Genomic DNA, 25,909 nt, shown 5'->3' on the forward strand with positions numbered 1-25,909 from the left:
CTATGACTCTTGCATATTTCCTGGACCATCCCAGTTATAACATCATTCCTTCAGTAGTAAGTCTTCCTTCACTTTCTTTGTGGCAGGAATTTTCAAAGGCATCTTAGAGAGATAAGCTTTTAATTTTCCCCAGGCCTCTTTAAAAATTCCAGCCTTACTCTTTGACATGAAAATGCAGATAGAACTGAGTGTGGTTATTGACCTGTTACTATACATAACACATATATAAGCAACTTAGAAAATAATATTAAAGTCACAACCAACTGTGGGAACATTAACCTCACAGTTTGGGGATGCGGTAGAGGAGAGGATGAATTTTTCCAAGTGCTACAGAAAAGGCCTGTTACTTTTTTTGCATGTATGTATGATTATGTGTATGAGCAGATATGAGGGAAATAATACTGACAACAGTAGTAAGTGTTTTCTGTACAAAGGCAGAATTGAAGTTAAATTCATCAATCAATAATGGTTATCTTGCTAACTGCAGAACTACAAGGACTACTTTTCAAAGGGCTTCAGAAAATAGCTGTAGTTATATAGATGTCAAGGAGAAGAAAATATGTGATGAAGAATGTCTTACATTTGAAAGTTTGTCTAACTTTATCTCGACTACACAGTTTGTCTAATAAAAGATATTAGGGCTGTCCCAGACTTCAGTTTCTGAATCGATTCAGCAGAGATTTGGCCCAATTCAGTGGCCAAATCTTTGAATCCTAATTGAATCAGAGGACCCTTTAATCTCTCTGAATTGATTTAGAACCCTCTGAATCGACTCAGAGAGATTGGACAGATTTGATGATTTGGACATAGACACAGCTTTAAATGTTTTTTTGACATGCCTCTAGGTAGCAGGGGCTCTGCACACTGTGGTGCTGGAGTGCATGGAGCTTCACACAGAAGCATGGAGGTGCGGAGGTGCGGGGGCCCCCCAGCACACTCCCTAGCAGACCCCCCAGAAGTATTTCTGGTCCACTTCTGGGTTCACTGCCAAGCACACTGGAGAGCACCCCGTGCTACTTTGGGATGCTGCATCTGCTCCAGAGCCACAGCGATCATGGGCCATGCTGCTACCTCAAGGTATGTAGAAAAAACCTTTTAAATCTGTGCCTGTGTCCAAATCACTGATTTGCCAAATAAGCATCCAATTGTCAGATTCAGTTTTGGCCAAATCAAATCAGGGACAGTGATCCAGATTAATGGATCAAATCACTGTCCCTGATTCAGCCAAATCAGAATCAGAATCAAATAGGGGCCATTTCACACAGCCCTAAAGATATCACTTTAAGAAATCCTTGCCTTTCACCTAATTTCTGGACCATCCTGGGTACAATATCACTCTTAAACTACCATTAGATAGAATGATATTGCTATAGCGTGTGCATATTGAAATATTTCTGTTTGGATTATTAGAATGGCTTAAAATGACATACAAGTAAAAGGTCAATTAAAACAAAAGAGCCAGAATCTCAGCTAAAAGCCAGAATCAGCCTAGCTCTAAGTTTTATGCCAGCTGAGAATCTGACCCTCATATATTTATAGTATATACTATTTTATTAAATTTTCAGGAAGAAAATCATGATAAAATTGTGTTTTGAGTAAACCAGCAGAGGAAGACCCACAATGGTTTTGATGCTGTGGATAGCATGGACCGCAGGAAAGAAGAGCTCTCACAAAAGGTATCCTGGTGATATTAAAATCAATGGGAATTTTATCATGGTCTTTCACATGATTAAGATTTTAATCTAACAGCTATCAAATTTTTCTCTAGATGTCCTATTCACACAGAGTTTTCTACGATTTACCTCCCTCAACTTCAGTATTTCATTTGTATACACAACTTTAACTGAGGTTGGAATCAGGCTTAGATCTGAACCATCCTTTGCTGGATAGTTCCTCTCCATCTAAGGATAGAAACAGCCAATGGTTTGACAAAACACTGCCACTGATGTCAGTGGGTATTTAGCAAAATAGTAAAATTCAGTAGTAACTTTGATAAGTTTCTCTGAAAAATAAAAACAAATAAAGACTTTGTCAGTGTCCTAATATATTTCTAAAAGAGAAAACCTTTATTTTCCAATACATTTTCAGTAGTTTAAGAAGATTTCAAGTTAACCAATGATGGTTAACAAAGAGATGATTAACAAAAAGTAGGAAGATAAATTCTCTTCCACTTCCAAAATTCAAATATGTAAAATTAAAAAAAAAACCCTAAATTTTGAAATTAAAAAAAGATCTGATGACAGGAAGGAATTGAGATAATGAGAGTTAGAGATTATAAGAAGTTACGGTAAAGCATTATTTCTCATAATCTATCTGGGCACACCCTTTATCCATGGAAACATTTTGGGTCTGTACAAGGGTCCTGGTTTAGGTGGTTTAGTTTAAGCCATTGAAACCTAAACCAAAAGGAGCATGTGCTGGCATTTGCTGCTTTCTAGGAATGGTGTATGCAGTCTGGGGTAACCTGGTGGGAAAGGGCTAGCAAGTGTGTGGGGGTGTTGGCAGATCTGCGGTGGGGGGGGAGGCTTGGCAGGATCTCGAGAGGGGGATGCCTAGTCCTGTGTGGTAGTTGGGGTGCTAAAATTAGCCCAGTCTGGATCAGGGGGTAGGAAGAGTACAAGTGGGGAAAATGGCTGGGTTTTCCCAGTCCCAGGGCTATGGTATGATCACACAGGTGTTTGTTAGGCTAGGTTAACTCATTTTAGACTGGATTAACCCAGACTTTGTTCACTTTTGAAGTGAAATACCTTTAGACTGGGTGCACCATTTCTAGGATTAACCCAACAGGGCTAGATGCAGACATTATACATATGTGCATTAAATGCACAAAGTGCATTATAGTTGTAACAGATGTTCATGGCAAAGAGATCACTTTAAAAAGGGCAGATCCTGCTCTGAGTCAACCCTGTATGGATGTGACATCCCCTGCCCAGTCATGCAGAGAGGAGACAAAGCCTTTTCTGTCTCTTATCTGTGACAACCCAGGGATGAGTCTGGACCAGTGGCTGTCTAGAGCAGACAAGCATTGGCTGAGGCTAGCAAGCCACCTAGTGAGGGGTCCCTGGGATGCCAGGGGAATGCAGCCTAACTTGACTCATGATGGGGTACAGCACAGACATTCAATAATGCATGACTGGGCTGGGGCTGAGGGAACAGAACCCCCATGCCACGTGCCCCCCTCCAGCTTGCTGGTTTGGGTCTTGGAGGGGCTGGACTGGGTACGGGTGGCAAGGGGACTCCATTCCCCAACCCCCAGTTCATGGCATGGGTGAAAAACTGGGCCAGGCAGCATGTGCTTCAGCTCCTGGCTACAGCTGTCAAAAAGCTGGGGCAGGGAGAAGGAACTTCCATGCTTCATGTGCCCCTCCAGTTTGCTGAGTTGCATCTTGAGGGGGCAAGCCAGGTCTGCATGGCAGGGGGAGGGGTCTTCCTTGCATCTCAACCCCAGCCTCTTGACAGCTGCTGCCAAGAGCTGGAGCACAGGGCTGTTTGTCCCTCCCATACAAACCCAGCTCAGTCCCCCCACCTCACCAAGATCTAACCCATAAATCTGGGAGGGAAGGCACATGACACAGGGGCTCCCTCCCCACTCTTCTCCCCCACCAACTGCTGTTGACTGTCACCAGCTGGTGGGAGGTCTGGCCTGGGCTGGGGAGATAGGCAACTCCAGCAGCTTCCTGGGAAGTATGTGAAAGCACCTCTAAGCTGCTGGCCTCAGCCAGTGTGAGCAGACTCCGAGCCCCCCCACCCCCAACTGAAGGATGAATGTCTGTTTAGTTCACTCCCACTCTAATGTTTATAATGTTTCAAGTAAAGTTAAAGCACTTTTGCCAGGGGCTTCTTTTAACATCGGTACTTAGCCCTTGGTTTGCATGTAACACTTGTACATACACTCTGATAACAAAGTGAAAGGAAAAATCTGCCTCCTTTTTAAGTGCACATTAAATTGCTGAGGGTGTACCAAGCTATCTGTTGATATTTTTGCTAGTTGGTTAATTCCAATAAAACTACCTCATTCTAAAGCATTTCTAAAATATTCATAGTTCAGTGGATGGCTCTAATTTTGATACTTCCATAGTTTAGAAAGCAATTTCCACAAAGTCAACACAAACATGGACCTACTTTTCATTTTTTTCCAGTTTTTTTTCTATGCATTCATTTATCTTGCCATACAAGAGATCAGAATTGTTTCACAGGAAATAAAATTCACAGATTTATGTCCCACCAACTTCTGTATTATTTTAAGGGATTAAATAGGATGTAACAGCCCTTTTACTGGCTTTCTCTATGACAGTGCATTTTGCCTCAGGTACCACTGTGGCAGTGTATATTTATATAATTATAAGTTCCAGACCTGAATTCCTAAACACAAACTGATTTCTTAAAAATGATTCCTATCTAGCAGAAAATAAGAAAAGACTTCAGAGTCATTTTCTCATTTTCTCATCCTATCCTGATTATCTCTTGCACTTTTTTTTTGGAAACCAAATAGAGAAATGACTTTGTTTAAACACATTAAAATACATTTTTAAATAATCTTAAGTACCTTCCAACATTTTTTTTACATTAATTAAGATAAAATTGCATTCATTAGCTTTCCAAAGTAAGGATTATTTTAAAATGGTAACACGTTTGCCATGGTACTTTCTTCAATTGTTTTGCAACTTTGGCATTAATCTGATAACATGATTTTGTTTAATGTGTGTTAAGAACCTTAATCTTTGGAGGAATTTTAGTTTTAATGGGAGGTAAAGAGCAATATCTGAAGTTATAACTCAGATAATCTAAAATGAGATTAGTCTTTGGTCTTCTGAAAGGGTCGGAAACTATATTATTGATAATCTTTTTCATCATTAATGATTTCCAAACAAATAAAAACACTGGATTCTTGCTATCACACAGTTAATTGTTTTGTAGGCAACAACATACATGCAATCAGTACGTTAGTTTATGGGGAGAAGACACAGGAGGACTAGAAACAAGATCATCAATTTCCCAAGAAAATGTTCTGTTATCTAGTTAAATATGCAGCTTAATGAGGATAACATTTTACTTGCAAATCAATCCTATCTGTCAAACTAGCTAGAATTCAGACTTTAAAACAAAGGACCATCAACTGTGGTCCCATCTTGGAAGCCCTTATATCATTTTTAATCTATGTTACAAGAGGACATTTCACAATTTGGGGCCACAGCTTTACCCACAAAAGTAGATGTTGTAATGAATTAAATACTTTCATAAGGATCTCAGGATCAGAGCGTTGCTCTTAAAGGTAGTTCTGCTTGCTGCAGGAAAGGAAAGAATCTAATATGTCTGAACCACAACTATTTATCATGTTGAAATTCTGTTCGTATTTATTAAGATCCTTGGTAGCTTTAACTTTTGTTAGCTCAAGTTCACACTTTTTTTGTATCCTTGGCAGAGAAATAATAGAGTTTAAAGAGCATAGGAGATCAAAATCTGTGAATCTTTACAGATGCTTTCATCATGGTAGACAGGACAATAAGGGGAGCTACATTTACTGCATAATTTCTGAATTAATAGAAAATTTTAAAGTCATGAATGAATAGCACAAAAGCATATTAAACCCATTAAAGCCTAATCCTACAAAGACTGAGGCCCCCCCCTCCCCCCTTCTCTGGGATTTCTTACTGTGCATAAATTTAAGCATTTAAGACTTGGATTTTTATTTTTCTGGCCTTAAAATCAAATTTTTCTTTGTACCCGGGCCCAGTCCAGAATAGCATTGAAGATCATATATGTAAGGTTTAATTCACCCTTTAATAAGGGTGTCAGAATGTGGTTCTCTGGCTAAACTCTGTGTTGTCTCATAGCCATTGCCACCCAACTGACTTCAGGAATATTGGATGGGATGTCAATCAGCCTTAAAGTGACAGGGAAAAGGAAGAGGATGAGATAAAGCTTATACAAACACACAATCATCCATTGCAAAATGGTACATTTAGTTAGTGCTGAGGGAAATAGAGATGATAAATGGAACAGAGGTCTCTTTCTGATGGCATTAGGTAAATAAGATATTTCTCCAGGCTATAGTAAAAACACAGGATATACATGCCATTTGTGTGCCATATGTCTTATGCTTAACTTGCACACTTTAATTGTCAGTAAAAAAGTATTAATATGCATATAAAATATAATTCCCTTTATAGCAAAAAAGTATTTAGATTGTTTGTTTTTATTTTTTTACATTATGATTTGAAAATAAAAAATTTCAATATAGTAGCATTCTGGGGCGTTAGAAATATATATCCTTCTTTCTAAGACCTTAATCAAAGAGAACTGTTCTTAAACTTCTTTGAAGAAATTAATTTATAAATAGCAGCATTCCCCAATTCTTTTATCATTGTTTTTAATACTGGTAGATGCATTTTAACAACAATGCTAGAGTATTAAATGTAGAATCTAAGGATGGTGACCTCTACTGTACTTTTAAGAAAAAATTGATAATGAGAAATGGGCATAAGATATGATCTTTTTCTTCCTTGTTTAAAATTTACAAATTTGGTTACTGGTAAATTCAGGTAGATTGTGTTTTGGCAATTAATTATCAACACAATTTTAGTAGTTCACACATTCGTTATGATTATCCATTTTAAGTGTGCAGTATGTAAGCACTGCAGACTATTGCTTCCTTATCCAATATGGATTTCCATTATTCCAGGTTTCAAGAATGGCTTTCTGTTTTCTATGTACTTTCTGCCTGGATTTTTCACAAATTTGAAGTTAACACTGAATCAGGCCCAATCCAATGCCTGCTGAAGTTAACAGGAATGAAGGATGGTTGACTTCAACGTTTGCTTTCAGGACACATCCAAGAGGGGTCTGTGGTGGTGCAGTCACACTCTGCTTTGAGACCACACTGAAGAAGCAGCAGCTGGGGACTTGGGGAGCTGGGATCAGCTGAAACAGCAGCAGCAGTGGTGGGTGGTTCCCTCTTCCTCTGCATTCCCCCTAAGTGCTCATTGCCAGCCCAGGAGTAGGCTCAGGAAAGGGGCACCTGCACACCATTGTCAATGCTGCCCCCAGCTAAGCCAGGTTCTCCACACTGCCAAACTGGAGTGATGCAGGAGAAGCTCTGGAGTTCAGGAGCTCAGCAGCTGGCAGGGGAAAGAGTATGGGAGGGGAGAGAAGTTTCTGCTAAGCACAGAAAGGAGGGGGGAGGGAAGTCAAGAGTCAATGGGGAGGGGTGTGGGGCAGGATTCTTACCTGATTCAGGTACTTTAAAGAAGTCCTTAGCTGCTGTTCCCATACCATGGTCAGTCTTCTCTGGTGGGGGGTAGAGGAGTGGAAACTAGGAACAGGGGGCATAGCCACCCAGGCAGCACCAGTTGCTACTCTCACACCCCACTTCACAAAATCCTGGATCTGCCTATGTCTGTTTGATCACTCCTTTAGAGCTTTAACATATCTCTGTCTTGTTTGATGTACGTTTTCATGAATGAGCATTGCAACCTTACCATTTAAAATACAAATATATGATTTGGCTAACTGGCAAATGTTAAGTTCACACAATGTAATTCAAACACTTTAGCTGCCATTGTCACATGAGTGGACCCCAATCAGGCACTCATGGAAATCAAAGAAATGGAATCAGGCTCCAAGCATGCAGTCATAACACAGAATGCACACAGCACCATTTGTGAGCACCTAATACTTCTGTTTTATTGTAGGCTGAGGAACTGGCTTTAATTTTACATTAACCGATATTTTTTTTAACAGGATTGTTCTAATTGAATTGACTGGAGATTTACAGTTGACCTCAACAGGAGGTAGGAGTCAGGTTTTAATCTTTTGCCTGTGCATCAGATTGATTTTATGTCAGGAACAGTATCTTATAGATCATTGTCCATTCTGTTTTTTTTTTTAAATATAGGACTTTTCATAAAAAGGAAAAAAAAACTATATGAAAGCTGTTGCATTTTTCCCAAACTGTTTGAGGATTATGGGCCTGAAGTTAAATTTCAAAATGTAGAATAAAGCTAACAGTTTAAGCTAGCACAAACATAATGATAAAAGGAAAATAAGAGAGGTCAACTCAGAAACTCATTTATTAGTTTTGTTGTTTGCTTATATGAGTTTATGGGGAAATCCTGCTCTACCGAGAGACAATCAATATTCCTGAATCTGCCAGATTTTAGATCAGATTTAAACTTTTTTTTAAAGCTCTGCTTTTATTAATTTAAATTTTAAATCCCATTATTAATACTTTGGCAAACTCTCCTGTAATACACATTTTTATCACTTCTTTAAGAAGTACAGGTAACCTACAAAATCTAATAAACTTAATTTCATAGCATTGATGAAATGTAACAATTTACATTAGTGTGTTTTATTCTGAAAACTTTGCCCGCTATCTGATGGTGGCAGGGGAGGGAGAGGGAGTTTAACTCATGGTTCAGGAAAGTAACTAAATGCATGCCTCATTTTCCATCTAAATACATGTTTTACTGATTTCATTACAGTTAGAGTTAATAACATCTGAGAATCTAGCCACTTTTCAGGGGGTTTCCTCCCCTAACAGAGGGCCAGATGCTCATTTTGAATAACACTTTCCTCATGAATAGAGTAACTGAAATTAACTGAGCTATTCAAGAAGTAAGGTGATATTCAACATAAAAAAGATAATCAGCTCTAGCCCCTAAGAGTTGTACTGAAAATTATTCTTCAGTGGTTAACAATATGAAACATGATTATACTCACTACATTTACTACTATAAAGTGTTGGAAATACTCCATTAACAGGAATTTTTAAGGGGCGAAAAGGTTTGGTTTACTTGCTTTTGAAGGAAGTCCTTTTAGAAGCAAGACATCTAGGGCATATAATGGCCCTATTTTATATTTCTGTTCAATTGCATTATACTTAAGAGATGTAGATGTGTTTTGAGTGGTTTAAAGCTATTTAATAAACTATTCTCTCAGTTCACTTATGTGTAACACTGTATGTGTGAAATTTCACACCAAAGTAAATTTGAGCTTTACAGGTCAACCGTAATTTTTAATTATGAGAGATATAAATCACCAAGATTAGAGCTTCTTATGTGGAGGATTGATTTGTTTCCCAAATGAAGAACAGATACAATTTTAAGAGACCAAAGAGACTTCAACACTGACTTTTACAGACTTTTCAATTCAATGGGAGTCTAGTGGGACTGCATGGAGTGTAAATCAGAGCAGAATTCAGTCTATTATTTCACTGGTGTAAGTACAATTTGCATACTCTTTTTGTGCAGTCTACATAGTAAAAGTGCCAGGCTGTACTGAAAATTTAGTTCCATTTTCTATAAAATTGTTTTCATGGGGGGGAAACAAATGCGTTAGAAAAAAATCCATAATCCATATTAAGGCTACCTGTCTACATCCTTTTTCTTTTTTTAACCTTTTTTTCCTCTTTCAACAATGAACGTTTTAAATAGAGCTGTAGTGATATTCTTAACAAATAATACATTAGTCTATCACGTGGTTAATATTTATGTCTCTCTATTCAAACATGCTGAAAACTGAATAGAACAGTTAACATATAACAGTCACACATCCTTTGCTGAATACAGGATAGCATGTCTAACATGAACTAAAGATCTCTCAGCATTTCAGATCTTCATCTTATTCAAACACTTCCAAATGTCCATTGAACATTTTAATACATTGCTCTTCCACTATTTCTGTTTTTGTGGGTGCTAGACTAACACATTCCTTTAAGAAAGGCATTGCCTAAATGAGAAAATTGTTTCTTCAACAGAAATCCTGCAGTGTGTTTCCAATATATTTCAAAGGGGGAATATTCTTATTGCAAGATATAGTTGGACTTAGGGCAGTGAAGCCAGATCTTTGTTCATTTCAAAACATTTCATTGTGATATATGTGCTTAGACCATGATCCTGCAATTCATTTCATGGAGGCAGAATACAGAAACCATATGAAGCATTATTGAAGTGGATAGGGCTCTCTCCACATGCAACAAATTGTAGGATTTGGGCCTTAAAAAGCAGCTGTTGTTTACAATGAGATGACTCCCTCAGGAAGGTCCCTCCTTAAAACTAGTCTTCGCACAAACTACTAACATTTGAAGAAGGCAGTCAGAACCAAGGATGCTGTAGCCTGGAGCATAGACCACAGCGTGCCCTCAAATACATTTTTATTGAAAACACACAGCAAAGACTACAGCCATAGAAAGTTGTGTAAACAAGACAATCTCATAAACTTTGCATTGAAATAAAAAAGACTTGTTATGTGAGTACTAAATTCTTCTTTAATGCCCTAGTTGGGGAATATAAATGATATATGCCTTCAGCATTATTTCTCAGTTCACTTAACAGAGTTTAAAATATTGCTTTACTGTGATTTAGCATACAATAGCACTGGACCAATTGATTGTGCTATTTTGGGAACTTACTCTTAAAATCAGTGAACTGGAAAGTCTGGGGCACATCTAATAAGTTTAGCAGTTACTTTGCTGCAAAGGAGTGTTTTAATCTTTTTCGTGTACTTCAGACTGAAAAATAATATTATTCTGGCATTAAACAAGGAAGGCTATTTGGTGATTATCCCCTTTAATTCATTATTTATTTATTTTTTACAAATAATTTAAGCAGATTTAATTAAAAAAAATAAAGAAAAGTATTGATACTTCTATCACTATTGAAATTGGTTCATTAGTGGCATATTGTGCTATGGTGAAAAAAAACCCCACAAAGAAAAAAGAAAATCTGAAAGTTGCAAGTTGCTTGGAACAGTTTTACCAGCCATAGAGATTTCCTCCTTTAAGCCTCAATGTGCCAAATGGGCCTATGTGGAACAAACACATTTGAAGCTCTGTTAAGGTCAAGACATCAACGGCATGGGTCTGCCCATAGTGATTTTTGGGTGCAGAAGCCTAAATCATGCTTAATTAAAATGAATGGAGAAAAAAGGAAGGGGGGAGAGAAATAACCTTAAAGAGGCATCAAACTAGGGCCGCATAAATAACTGGATATAACTGATCTCTGAACAAACTGAAACAAAACTAAATTTAAAAAAAATAGAGACACAAGTGCTCCTTTAGAGCTGACACACATCTTCAAAGTATAACATTCTGAAAATACTGTGAGTTTTTGTGACAAATAATGTGTTTTACTTTCTCAGATGAAAATAAAAAAATACAGGAATGCAAACACGTGCGCACACACATTCTTCATCTCTCTCTTGCTCTTTCCGTCAAAAAATCCAGCAATGCTGGATCATTTCAGCAAGCATGAGATAACTTGAAAACTCATGGTTTTCCTGTTGATTTTATTGGGACAATGCATGTTCTTAAAGCAAGGTACATACTTAGGCATCTGGCTTAGCGCCTTTGCTGTTTTAGAAATCAGTCAGGAAAGATTGATCTGTGTGTGTGTTTTAAAATTATGACTCTTAGGCCAGCCATGTGACTGGATTAAATGGAGGTCTAATCATGAACCTGGATTATATTAGATGCTAGAGGGGGTTCCTAACCAGGGTATGAATCCCTGGTAGACTGCTTTAGCACTACCTTGAAACCAAAAATGAGTCGATGAATGGTGTTGGCCATTTTGAAAAAGATGCATAGCCTAAGCCTTCTAACAGATAAACAGGTCAGTTTTAAAATATACCGTAACTGAAGCTGTGTGTAACCCTGCCAAAAAAACTTCTGATGTAAGCTTGATCCCTTCTGCAACTTTTCTTTCCCTTAAAAAAATATTCTGTTAAAAAACACTATGATATGAGGGCGACTGACTATTTGGTTTCTTCTAAGTAGATGCTCTTAAATTAATGCATATAAATAATTTGTATTTAATACCTCCTTTACCTTTTTAGCAAAGCATCGAATGCACAGATCCTTTATTTCCCCACCCCCAGCCCCTAAAAGTCACTTGGTCAATGTTGAGTCTCTTTGTGTTTCACTTTTTAAGACAAATTGTGCCTCTCGTTCCGATTTTGCCATGGGACTCATGGGCAGAAATGCTGTGTTTTCACTTGCGCTATTCTCTGTTTCTGCGCTCACTAGTTCATAGTCCTCTGACCTTCTTGCATCAGTCAGAATTCGAATCTGCTCCTGGACAGTTTCTAGCAATATTTTCACTTCGTGTTGTTCTGCTATAAGACAATTGCTGACAGGGGCACTCACATTGACAAGTTCAGCGGAATAGGAGTTTTTGCACCATTTGATGCCTGTTACTTCAGAAACATTCTGCATTTGCATGCAGGCTTCATCCAAGCCGACAGAGGGGATGATGGGAACTGAGTTGGCCCTTGAAGATGAATATCCAACTAAGGCCTTCTGATCCACAGGAGTAAAATAAGGGGTTGTCTCCCTTGAAGGCAGTTGCATATTTATTGAAGTATTCTGAGGAGTTTTCAAACCAGTGGATGAATACCTAAAATAAGAAAAAAGGATAATAATTTTCTTCCACTCTGAAGCAGGAAGACACAATGGAAACACTAATATAGCAGAAATGCTGGAATAAGGCTCAGTGGGAATGTCTGTTTAAAATGTACTGAGAAATCCATCTTCTTCAAACTAGGGATTTGGGTTTCTATTCCTAGGTCTGCCATTGGCCCAGTAGATGATCTTGGGAAGTTACATATCCTTTTGTGCATTAGACTTGCCATACATAAATTAGTATAATGATACTTACCTGTTTTTATAAAGCTTTCAGATCCAGGGATAAGAAGTGCTCTGTCAGACCTATTATTGTCCTACATTGAAATTTGTAACTCCATTACTATATTCTGGAGCTGGGAACATGGATTTTCAATTTCCTCAGTATCAGTATTTTTTAAGTTATATCAATATTTTGGGATATACTGGAGTTTACATAATAGTTTAAAAATTCAGTGAAATGAATTATTATTGGAACAGTTCTGCCATAATAATAATAATTAATTACCTCCTGTTATCTTTAATGGGAGTTGAAGATACTTTGAAATTCTGAAAATCACATTTATCCAAACACTCAAGCTTCTAAATGTTGATCTAATTTTTCTTTTCTCATATAGAGTTTGAGGATGGAGAAAGCATGCTGGGTCCTGGGAAACATCTAGGTTCAGAACTTTTAAACTATTTTTGCTACGTTTCATAAACTTCTAAAACATTTTGTTGTACTATGAGTAAAACCTAGTTATACTACAAAAACTGTGTCCCATCTACAGAAAATATGTGAAAAATATCTCTGAAAATATGTGAATTTTTTTAATCAGTTTGCAAACTTAGTGAGAAGCCAACTTCAAAATCTTTCCTGTAGCTCAGAAATTGTACTACAACTCTCATAGTGTGATAAATTCATATCCTTACTTGTCATGCTTATTAAGGACAATCGATGTCATTCATGTATCAGTTACAGCATTGTAAATTAGGAGGAGTCTATAAGGAAGCCTAGAAAAGTAGGACCAGAAACTGGACTGGAAACTAAGTTTCATTAGTCCCATTATCTCAGAACTAAATCACATGTATTTTATGTCTAAGCAAAGAAAGCAAGATTTGGCCCTGATGTCCTCAAATAAGCTGAAGTAATTTTTTAAATTTTGACTTTAACACCTTATTTCAGCAAAGTTATTGCGCAAAAAACAGACCCTCTTTACTTCAGTTGAACCATTGTTCCTGTATTCCTCACTCAGCTGTGGCTTAAACACTTATGCTAACAGCAAAAAGAAAATTAGTACAAAGAAAAAAAAATTCTCAAGGGCAAATCTCTACTAGAATTGTACTTATTATAGTTTACTTGATTTTGTACACATACACACTTAATTGTGTCAATATTAGGCAATCATAATATGGAGTATTTAAAAGACTAGAATGTTACGATTTCTCTCTGTAGTAACACCACACTCAATTCAGCAGCAATGTATCCTGGGTTTCTATTCTAGAATTCACTGGCTTTCATGAAGCAACAGTGCATTCTGAGTGATTTGGAAAGGCCTTTAGATGGTAACTTGTGGGTCTCCAGGGAATTGTGGAAAGGAGGATCAAAATGTATTACTACTTGAAGGAGAGGCTGAAGGTAGAGTAGATGACACTTTTAGAGATGAACTGGCTCAGACAGCCATGAGCTTTCATAGGTAGCAACCTACTTTACCGGGTGTTTCATCAGATGTGTCCATTCAGAGCATATAATGAAGTAAACTGTTGTCTATTAAAGCTCATGTCTCTCTGAACCAGTTAATCTTTAAGGTGCCATCCTATCCTACTTTTGCTTGACTTCAGGCTAATATGGCTAACCACCTCTCTGTTTAAAAGGGAGAAATGTTTGTTCTGATTAATATCAGAATATTAAAGAAAGTTGCCAAACTACTATGGGGTAAATTATTAAAAAATGCAATTACAATGTAAGTAGAGTGAAATTAGACACCCTTCAAGTCAATTTAACAAAAGCACTAGTAATTGACATTTTTAAAAAATCAGTATTAAATATTGATTAAAGAAATTAATCTATAGAGAGGACATTTTAATAAATAAATGAAAACAAAACAAAACAGTGCAGACCTGTTGGTTTGTACCCACTCTTGTTTCCTGGGCATTTGTTTATCAGAATTGTTCAAATCACTACAGCTGGAGTAGTTTCATCAGTTGCATTATTCCCTTGAATTGATAATTCAGCCCCTAAATATATTTTCTGGGTTGTACCCTGAAAATGAAGGGAGTGAATTCTTTTAAGAATAACATAAACAAGTAAGAATTACTGATACCAGAAATGGATTTGGTATGAAATTCTTAAAAATAGCCAGCTCTATAACATGGACTCATGATATTCTTGATATTTAGAAATGTCAGATGCTGAAAGTGTTCACCAAATTTCCATAAAGCTTCCAAAATTACTCAGAGGCAAAGATCCTACACACGGAAAAATGTATTTCCATTCTTGTGTTCACATTCTTTGCAGTAGAGGTTAGTGGTTGCAACAGGGTATTTCATTTGTGTGAGAGCTGATGTACTGAAATAGCAGGAAAAATCAGATCCAAACTAACTAATGCTCAATTTTTGCTTTTTAGGATCCTGCATCTGTAATATGAGTCAGACTTTTACTGATTTCAGTGAAAACAAGGCCCACAGTGGACCCACTGTGGGCCCACAGTGACCACAGAAAAAAAACTACAAACTTGCACTGCTCAATATAATAGCATATTTTAAAAGTCCAATTCCAAGAAGCAAATGATCTACCTGAATAAACTAATTTTTAATATATACCCTCAAAACTGTTGTCAGTCCCTTAGGATGTGAGTGGCATGAAGATGCTTTGTTTGTATAAGGATCTCATTGAGAACAGTTTGTTGACTCCTTAATTAGTGGTGTGATAATTAATCAACTGATATTAACTTTGCCCAGCTCAGATTCTGGAACTGTCAAGACCTGGTGCAAATAACGAGGCCTGGCATTTCTGAAAAGAAGAAACAGGTTTCCCTCAAGGTGGGACAAGAAGATGGAGCACTCAGTGTTGCCAGGTAGAAGCAATTATAAAAGCTCATCAAGTAGTCTGGTCTCTCTTTTGTTAAAGATGAATGTGCAGTCTCTGATAACATTCGAATTCAGCTGCTGATAAATGGCACCTCAGTAGATTCTGGGTACAAAGCAGGTTGGGGCATAGAACATTAAAGTTTTAAAGTAGATAACATAGGGTTGGGGGAAAAAAAGCTGGAAATTTTTCAGGAACAGATTTCTTTGTGAACTTTGCAGGACATGATATTTGAACTGCAAAGCTTTTGAGAGTACCTCACTATGAGATTTTTAGTACATCCATTTAGCCAAAAAAAAAATTCCTGGCAACTTGGTAGAACCAGAAAGTTGGGTCTTGACTAGAGTTCCAGAGTACAAAGGTTACATAAAAAAACAAACTCTGTAAGAAAAAAAATATATATTATTTTTCTTTTGAATTCAGTGATTTTTTGTTAAATTTTGGTCTAAACATCAGATAAAAATATTTCAACCAAATGGATCAATTAATTAGTAGACCATACTATTGTTTTCCAAATAGTCTCATCACTATTTCTTCTATTTTAAATGGCTTATTTTAGTAAAATTAAGTAGTATAATGAAACAAAAATAAAAATAATAAAGGACATTAAGGATACTTTTTTCTGAATTTTGATATCATATTAGCATTCAAGCTTTAAAATAGACCTATAATAGTTTTCCCTTCCAAAAATATATATTTTATCACATCTAGGGAGTAGTTTTAGAAATGATCTCCTGCCTAGAAAGAGTGCTTCGTGGCACATAAACACATTTGAACTTCATGTACATAAACACATTTACATATGTATTTAAATAAAATACTTTGCTTTACTAAGACTAGAAGTTCAGGATCCTGCTATAGACCAGCACAGGTTAGTACTAGAAGACTATTTACTACATGGATTCCCTAACAAATTATTCCAATAGTATATGGATGTCTATAAAAAATTAATGAGTGGCACATATGCTTAAAGAAAATAAATTGACTCTGCCTGTGCAGGAAGAAATAGAAGTGTGCTGTACAAAAATGATAACAAGACCCTTAGTTTAACTTAGTCTCAGGTACAAACCATGTTAGGGACCCATGAGTTACCCACAGAATAATGGATATCAAGGCCAGAAGGGGCCATTACGATAATGTAACTTCCCATATAACATAGTTTCCATGCCTTCAGTCAATGAGCTTTGATCAAAGCCATTCCATTTTTGGATGAACTACACCATCTACATTATAGAAAGATATTTAACCTTGGTTAAAAGTCCTCAGGTAAGTTGTGACTTCCTAGGTAACTTATAATATAGACTGAGTCAAACATTGTCTAATGTAATGTCATCCAATAGAAAACAACTATTTGACAAAATTACATATGCTGTGTTGAGGTTTTTCACTTTGCTTATGTTTTGGGACAAAACAACATTTCAGAATCCTAACTGAGAATTCTAGGTTTAGGAGAGATTTAGTTTCAATTGACAAATGTTGTACCTATTTCCACTTTAAAGTTTGATTTCATCTTTGTTTCTTGTGCTGCCTTGGTTGTCTAATTTAAAGTTCTAAAAAGGGTTGAATTTATTCCATAAACTAAGAAACTTTGAGATAAGGAGTGATGTTAAATATACCATCAGATAAGTGTTTCAAAGGGATTATCACACAATACTGCTACAAAAGTCTCTCTAATTTCAAGATTGCCACCTGATCATAGAGAATGGTCCTACAGTTTCAGGTGAAGAACATCAAGAGTAAAAGCAATACTGTCTCAAAGCTAAAATGGCACTAAACATACAAGAAAGGGCTCAAGAATGGTAGCACACTGAAGGCTATGAGACAGGGACAAAAGATGAAAATGAAATTGCTGGAGGCCACATTTTAATTTATTTTACAATTAGCCTATCTCCACTGAATTACTCTAGCTTTATACTAGCATAACTGAGAAGAAAATCACAGGGCACAGGGGACAGGAACCCAGAAAGCATCACAAGAAATTATTCTATTAACCGGAGCAGACTGAGAACCAGTTACAGGATTCAAGAGGAGGAAGGTCTTACTTTTCTATTGATGTTAGTGCTTTAGATTAGAATTCTATATCCTTTGGGTATAGGAATTACAGGAATAATAATGGAACTGTCCATCCTTTTGAGATAACAAGCTTAACTAGCAAGCTGCCTTGGAATGAAAATATTAGTTTTAGTGCATTGCTGGAGGGAACAGTTCTTGCAACAGGAAAGGGGTATCTTTTTTGACAGGAAAAATGAGGAGTGTTCTTGTTATGTTTTGGAGAAATAAAACAGGTTGCCATGGGTACCGCACATTATGTGTTCCGAGTTTAATAACTATGCAAAAATCTACTAAATTTATTGCCTAAAGATGCCCACCCATGAAGGTAAGATAGAGTTGTGGCTACCAGATCTGGTCAGACTGACTTTTTGTTGTATGATGTAAGTTCCTGCATGAAGCAAATAAAGTGATTACTAAACCAGGAAAGCTTAGATGTTGTTACCTGGGGGAAGTTAATTTCTCTTGCCTTGGTACAGTCTGATGAGAAACAAACATTGTCCTCTGCTGATGCATCAGATGCAGATTTTTTTCTCTTAGTAGTTGCTCTAGTCAGGATGCAAAGCTGTCTTAGAGGAGGGACAGAACTGCAATGATGAACTTTGATTTATTTCTAATATAATGTTAATGTTTGGATAGTCTCATTTACTATAATGAGACTCCACCTGGTACTGATCTATTGTGGAAGTCTCTGAAGCTGCAACACATTCCTCTGCTCTTTTCTACTGGCAGCTCTATGGCATTAGATTTACCAAGATCCCATGCCCATTCATAGATTTTCAAAGATTCCATGGTCTAACAGAAAAATGTTTGAGTGGTTGAGGGGCTTTGTGACTATCTTTCAATAAACAAATAATAATTGTGCATCCTTGTAAGGCCACCGCATGAACCCCAGCACTGCATGAAATTTAACTAGTCCATGAGATAGTGGGATTGTGAGGGTGGGTTCTCATTAATGGAGAGCTTTCACTGTTAAATTCCATAGGTCTGTGAAAGCACTGTGCACAACTTCCTGTGATATGTATAAACTGAGCAATGTGTTCATTCTTCAGAGTATTACTGGATACTTAAAAAAAGCCCAAACTTTTCCTATTGTGAATACACCAGAGCTGTCTTATGTTTAAACTAGCCAATTTCCCATCATGAATGATGGGAGGAAGGGAGATGAGCAGGGATGAAAGCTGCCACCCTGTAGCCTGCTGCGCCACTGCTCTGCCTCCAGCCTCAGGCATGCCTCCCACCCTCCATGTTAGGCCCTGTGTAACCCTCCACACAAACAGTTGCTTTTTTACTGTAAACAGTTATATACATAAATTCCTGTAAATAAAGTGTAAAGAGGTAAGGTAGCAGGAGGGCTGGTAAGCCCTTATGGCTTAATAGGGACATTGTGGTCCTCTTAAAAAAGAAAAAGATATATGCATAGTGGAAGATAGAGACAGTCCCCAAGGAGGACTATAATTTAGTGGCCAGCACTTGTAGGGAAATGATCAGGTAAACTAAGGCAGTGACTGAGTTTAGGTTAGCCACAGGAGTCAAGGACAATAAGAGTCCTTCTTTAGGTATGTAGGCAGTAGAAGGAAAACAAATAGAAGTGTGAGACCCCTGCTTAACACCTCAGGATAGCTGATAACTGACGTTCAGGAAAAAAAGAACTACTGAATGCCCGCTTTGGTTGGGTATTTCACTGGACTATGAGGAAAGTCAAGCGAGATAAGGCTCATAGCAGGCACGCTGGGACTGACAGCCTCCCCACTGTGGATGATGAGCGGGTGCAATACCAACTAGAAAAGATAGACATTTATAAGTCAGCAGAACCGGATGGACTCCATCTGAGAGTGCTGAAGGAGCTGGCTAAGGTCATCGCAGGACCCCTGGCAAAGCTATTTCAGAATTAATGGCACACAGGGGAGATCCCTAAGGATTGGTAGAGGGCCAACATTGTGCCCATCTTTAAGAAGAGGAAGAGGGAGGACATGGGCAACTATAGGCCAGTCAGCCTAACCTCTGTCCCAGGGAAAATCATGGAAAGAATCTATGTTTGATAAGCTCATGGAAGGTAAAATTCTGAATGACAATATCCTTGTGGGCAAACTGGAAGATTGCGGGCTCAGCTGCTTGATGGTTCACTGAGTGGGAAACTGGCTACAGGGTAGGACCCAGAGAGTTCTCATGAATAGATGTGTGTTGTCCTGGAGGGAAGTGGCCAGTGGTGTCCCTCAAGGGTCTGTGCTTGGACTGGTGCTTTTCAACATTTTGATCAATGATTTGGATGGGGGACTGAAAAGCTCTCTGGCAAGTTCACAGATGACACCAAGTTATGGGGGCAGTGTGGCCATGCCAGAAAATAGGTTGCTGATACAAGCAGACCTGGACAGGCTCCAGAGTTGGGCAGACCAGAACCAGATGAAGTTTAACACTTCGAAGTGTAAGGTGCTCTATCTGGGAGCAAATAACCCTCAACATGCATACAGGCTTGTAGGTGACAGCCTGACCTGCACCACAGCTGAAACAAACCTAGGGGTAATGATTGACCACCGCATGAACATGAGCCATCAGTGCAACGCAGTGGCCAGCAAGGCAAACAACACACTGGCATGCATCAACAGATGCATCTTGTGTAAAACTAAGGAAGTGGTACTCCTGCTGTTCTCAGCACTGGTGAGACCGCAGTTGGAGTGCTGCATCCAGTTCTGGGTGGCACACTTCAACAAGGATGTGGAAAACTTAAGAGAGTCCAGAGAAGAGTCACCCATATGATTAGGGACTTGCAGGGCAAGCCATATGAGGAAAGGCTGAGGGGCCAGGGCCTCTTTAGCCTAAAGAAGAGAACATTGAGAAGGGGCTTGATAGTAGCTTACCGCTATATCAGAGGAGTGCATCAGAAGCTCGGTGAACAACTGTTCACTAGGGCACTGCTGGGGAAGAACAGGACCAATGGATACAAACTCCTAGAAGGCCGCTTCAGGCTTAATGCCAGGAAAAACTCCTTCACAGTCAGGGTGTTTAGACTGAAATAAACTCCCTCCAGTCACCTACCTTGCAGGTTTTCAAGAGGAGACTGGACAGTCACCTCACTGTGGTCACTTGACCCCAGTTGTCCTCCTGCCTAGAGTGGAGGGGTTGGGGGGGCTGGACCCAATGATCTGCATGTATGAATCTATGAATCTGTGCAAGTGCTGAAGTTCAAAATATATTTTTTCCCAGACTTCATGTAGCATACCACCACTGGCACTAGGCTGGCACCATCTAAACCCAAAGTTGCAGTTGGAATGCTACTGGCATGCTACTGTATTATGTACAGAATGCAAATCTGCATCATTTAGGATGAAAAGTATAGTATAGATACATGTGCATTCCAATAAGTACCTTTGCCCTGTGTTAACCAAGATGTAAGACCAGAGTAGTCCCTTCTGACTTTAAAGAATACAAATTGTTTTGTTTCTTCATTTTCTTCCATTCATTTCAGAAGTTGCACATGGGCAGTTCTGAGATGTTGGGCAGCTGTATTCTAAAGCACACCTTTGATCTCAGCACAGTTAGCTTTCACTCATGCCAGATTAAGTGCCATTCAAATGAGTTCCATTCCCTTCTCATTTTATAAAGATTACAGACTGTGGCAGGGCACTGTTGGTGCCTGCCACTTTAAGGGCTAGGCCAGGGAGAGGGCAGGTGCCTGATGAGCGCAACCATTTGATGCCCAGCTCTCTTTGCTAAAGGGGAGCAGTTTGTGACCAGTCAACAGGGAAGAAATATCTCCCTGCTGAGCTCTGATGCTCCAGGAAGAACTTTGTCTTCAGGGTGAGGCTATGGGGATGGCTTGGAGGTCTCATTAGTCCTGGGCATGACCTAAAACTGCACTCTGCCGGGGATGGATGACCTGGTGGGGCTGTTTATGGTGAGACAGCCCCAAAGAAATGCAAGGCCAGTTACCACCACAGTGAAAGGTGGGTCAGGGCACCTTAATAACCCCAGCCCACACAATTGGGTGGGTAACCCCGTACTAGGGCCAAAGAAGGCAGACCCATGTAAGAGAGTGCGGGCTAGCTGCTCAGAAGTCTTACTTGAGACACCCTCAACTGGTCAATGCTGGGGCCAGGACGAGAAGGGTCAAAAGGGCCAGGGGCACACCATGAGGGATGCCCTGAGCTGGGGGCCTTGCGTTCCAATTGGCCTTGGAGGTGAGGCCAGGGCCTGTGTGGCCAAACGGGGGTGGGGGCTACGCTTGAGAGGGAGAAGAGCGCAGGGAGCTTGGCAGCCCAGAATGAGGGTGGAGTAGTCTGCCTAATGGGAGGGGTCTAGTTGGCGTCCAGACTACAGTGTTATAGGACCCAGTGTGGGGCCAGAGACATTAAGAGCTTAGATGCCATCTGTGAGGCATGGGCTGCAGTGTAGGGAAGGGTTTGGAGCCACAGATAATGCCCCCTAGCACTGAGGCAAGAAATGAGCAGCCACTCTCCTGGGTAATATCTTAATCATTTTTCATCCAGGTATGGCAGGTGAGAGAGAGGCAGGAGGTTAGCCCAGAAATAGGTGGGCGGGCCAACTTCTAATTGGCCCTGGGAAGGCTCCCTATTACACAGACATAAAGGATGCAATACTCTTTCATACAACTAAATATTATGGGAATGGATTTCAGAAGAGTTCAACACTAGCAACTCCAACTGACTTCAAAAGAAGCTGATCACGCACATCACAATTTTGAAATTCAAGGCCTTAGTTTAACTGGACCTGAAGACCAGTTGCTGCATATTTTTAATTGTGATAAGAGAAAAAAAATGACTCTGTAGATTTTAAATGGCAAATAAAAGTGAAATGGTCACACCTAATTTATTTGTGGAACTAACATGGATCTATTTAATATTATGTACATGAATTTGGCTTTTTCCAGTGTCAAAGGAAAAGGAAATGAATGCTATGTACAACAAACATTGAATTACAGATAATGATATTGCTAAAAAAGGGAAAAAATACCTGTAAGTGATGACAGGTAACCAATTTTTTTGTTTGTTTTTGTTTCCCCTGATCATGTCTTCTTCAGACATGAAAGAGCTTAAGAAAAGAAACCAGTCAAAGATAATGTCTTCAACTGCTAACATGCTTTGATATAGTTTCCATTTGAATACTATACACACTGGATGCATAATGGACTCTAATCTTGTACTCACTGTGATAACAAATGTAGACTAAGTAGTCAGGCATTAGTATTTATTTATTTATTTTATTCTGCAGCTGATAATTAATTGGCTTGCTTTGGTTGCTTTTATTACCTACCCTTGGCAAGGTACTGCATCCTGATCTGTGATCCTTGACTCTTCTAGCTGTTGATATGCTGGTCCCGTAATTCCATTAAACCTACCCCGAGGTAAGGGTGGAGTCCTCCGAAAAGCATTCCTGTGTAGCATTCCAGTTCTTTGTCCTGGGTTACAGCATGAAGAGAGACTTCTGGAAACAAGACCAACAGTTAATAAAAATACCAGAGCCCTAACATAAATGCTTTGGAAATAAAGATTACAGAATTAATAAGACATGTATTTCAGCTTTATAAACTTTGCTGTAGCTGTTTATGATGTCAGCAGAAGTTCACTGAAATATAATATTGTAGTTCACAGTTAGCTGCTGTTTATTCCATATTTAAATGTTAGTGTCCCTTGAAGGAATAAAAATAAATGATGAATATATTTAAAATTGTCCTGTCCTTGGCCAGGAGGTGTTTCTATTCATTTTTATCATCACTTTGATAATAAAGTCCAATCCTCAGCTAGGTAAATCAACATAAACTGGGCTTGGGATCTGACGCTTAAATGTTAGACCCATCTACAAGTGATTTCTTAGCTTGGGAGGCTTTACAGGTTGACACAATTATTTTAAATTAACAGGAGATATTTTATTGACAAAGTTTATGAGCTCCATCTTTGATGATGGAACCACTTCTTAGTACAGAGAAATTCTGTAGGAGAAACAGCTTTGCCATTCCATGCAGTGACACCTCAAATACAATGCACTGCTTCCCTGATATCCCTCCAGGCAGCAGTAGTGTAGCTATATTAGCACAGTGCTGTGGGTTGGCTAATTAGCACTGTGGTTGGCAGTGGCAATCAGCTCATCTGCAGTAGCAAGCCAACACAGTGGCACCAGTTTGAGTACAGCAGGCAAACTTCTCAGAGCAGTGTAGCATAGAACATTTGTTTGTAGACAAGTCCTTCCTGTACCATGCATTTTAGTGACAGTTGTGTAATTGTGATGGTACAGAATTTCATTAATTCTTTTAGCTTATTTCAGAAAAAAAAATCACTTGCTTTTTATCCTTTTTTGATAATATTTTAAACCAAATATGGATTTATTTCTATTAATACAGGAATCATAAGGGATCTGAAGTCCCCAAACTGTTAATTAACATTAGAAATACATTCAGTTCTTACTAGGGCAAAGGTGAGAACTCACAGTTAAAGAAGAAGCATACCTTATCATTAATAGGGAACAACAGTGTGTGGGATTTCTGACCTAGTACTTTTCCAGTTATGGTTATTTCATGGTTTGACCTTCTGTGTCTCAGCAGTGCATGTCCCATTATCTATTAGATTTCTTACATGGTTAATGATGATTTTATGCTGTTTTTGTATGTGCACATATTTGTAAGAAGAGTTACCTCTGTGTTTGGAAGATTACTGATAGCTTTGCTCCTTCTTTTCTGGTACTTGTATTAAAAACAAACTTAATTTTACACAAAATGTGAAACTTTATTTGTAGATAGGGACACACTTATCCCAAAGCAATTTCTGCCTGGACCACATATCTTGGATAGACTCCCTTGACCTCATGCTTTTTCATTAAAAAGAACTTTTTTTTCCCTCCAAAGCAAGCAAAAAAGTTGTTTCCTCTTCAAGTCAGCTGCCCCTATTCTACCAATTACATTATGACTTCCTATATTGTTCTCTATCCCAGTAGCAGGCACCTTTCAACTTTCCCAGTGCTTTTTAATTGAAAAGATCAATAACCCATAGCAATAGTGCTCCCAAAGGAGATTTTTCAATGACCTCCTTAAAGTGATCTTGTTTAGCTACTGAAAACAAGAAAGAAACACTCTTTATAAATATGTTGAATGCACTTGAAAACTTGTATTTGAATTCTAAAGACAAGGGTACAACTCCTAAACTATATTCTATGAATAGTAATCCAAATATCATCTGGCAGCAATATCTACTCAAGTTATTACACCACAAAACAATCAGCAACCTCTGTTCAAGACAGTCTAAGAATTATAATAACAGGGTGTCTTACAAGATGGAGCTCAATAAATAATTCACAGCACATGATAGATTTAGTTGCTTTTACTCCTTGTAAGAACATTACCATGTCCACACATTATTCCCAATTCTTCCTCCAATATAATTTACTTTTTGAGAGGACTGCAAATTGGAGTTCTATTTTTCAGTTGTGATTGACAATCCTTGCCCTAAAGATTTCTTCAGGCACTCTTTCTGCTTATAAAATCTATGTTATCCACAGAGGGGAAAGAAATCATATCCTGTCACTTACATGTACAATAAAAGATACAAACACCAAATATTTAAAGATAAGCCAAAAGTATGTGTATATGATCAATCCATTGAATAATTATTTGCCACAGACATCAATATAAATTATGATTGGATCACAGAAAGAAAGAGGTCCACCTTATTAAAGAAATGACATGAAAGAAATACTTCAAGCATTTCAAAGCCTAAAAATAATGTTCTGATGCATTTTTGCAAATTGTTTTGTGTGGAATTTTTTTCTAGGTTAAGCAACTGAGTAAACAAAAAAAGTCCTATACAGCAGGTGGCACATTTTCTTCTCAAGGCATGTGCACAGTTCCCAGCAAAGTTAAATGTGTGCATGAGGTGGAAAAGGTACTGCTTTGAATTTACAACAACTCTGGGATCCACTGTGCACTTTCCAGTGTGCTGCTAAACAAAACTGATTATACATCTCATTATGGATGAGCACATTCAGAAGTGCCTTTGTTTACTGAAACATGGAAAACATTAACAAAAGGAACACAATTTAAGTGATGAAACTTTAGATGGAAACAAAAGGTAATTTATTGCACTAGGGAGTTAAGCATTAAAAGAATGTTTCAAATATGTATGCACATCCATACACTTGCATAAGCTGCCGGACCACTACCAACCACTCTTCACCTGGGAAGGGGCACAACTTGCTGGGGTGTGGACTGTGCTCCACCCCGGGGAGCGGGGCACCAGGGTCAAGGCATGTGGCGTCGTGACATGACGGCCTCTGCATCCTGACACCGTCACCAAAACTAAGCTGGCAAGGGACAGAGACTGCTGCTGCCTCCCCGAGTGCTGCCTTCTACGATCAGCAGATGCCTCCCAGATACTGAAAATGGGAATGAC

At 38.5% G+C, this 25,909-nt stretch overlaps 1 protein-coding gene across 1 annotated transcript in view; it reads right to left on the reverse strand.

Moving 5' to 3' along the window:
• Positions 1-8,623: 8,623 nt before the first annotated feature.
• Positions 8,624-25,909, reverse strand: part of LOC109287326 (pro-neuregulin-3, membrane-bound isoform-like) — a 69,244-nt gene continuing 51,958 nt past the window's right edge. The window contains exons 4-5 of the mRNA XM_019502294.1: positions 22,785-22,955; positions 8,624-12,392 (exon numbers count right to left, since the gene is read on the reverse strand). Coding sequence (XP_019357839.1) covers positions 11,885-12,392; positions 22,785-22,955 — 679 coding nt within the window. The 3' untranslated portion in view covers positions 8,624-11,884. The remainder of the gene's footprint in view (positions 12,393-22,784; positions 22,956-25,909) is intronic.

The sequence above is a fragment of the Gavialis gangeticus genome, unplaced genomic scaffold (genome assembly GCF_001723915.1).
Source record: "Gavialis gangeticus isolate Ggan-Ray unplaced genomic scaffold, GavGan_comp1, whole genome shotgun sequence".
Classification (NCBI taxonomy): Eukaryota; Metazoa; Chordata; order Crocodylia; family Gavialidae; genus Gavialis; species Gavialis gangeticus.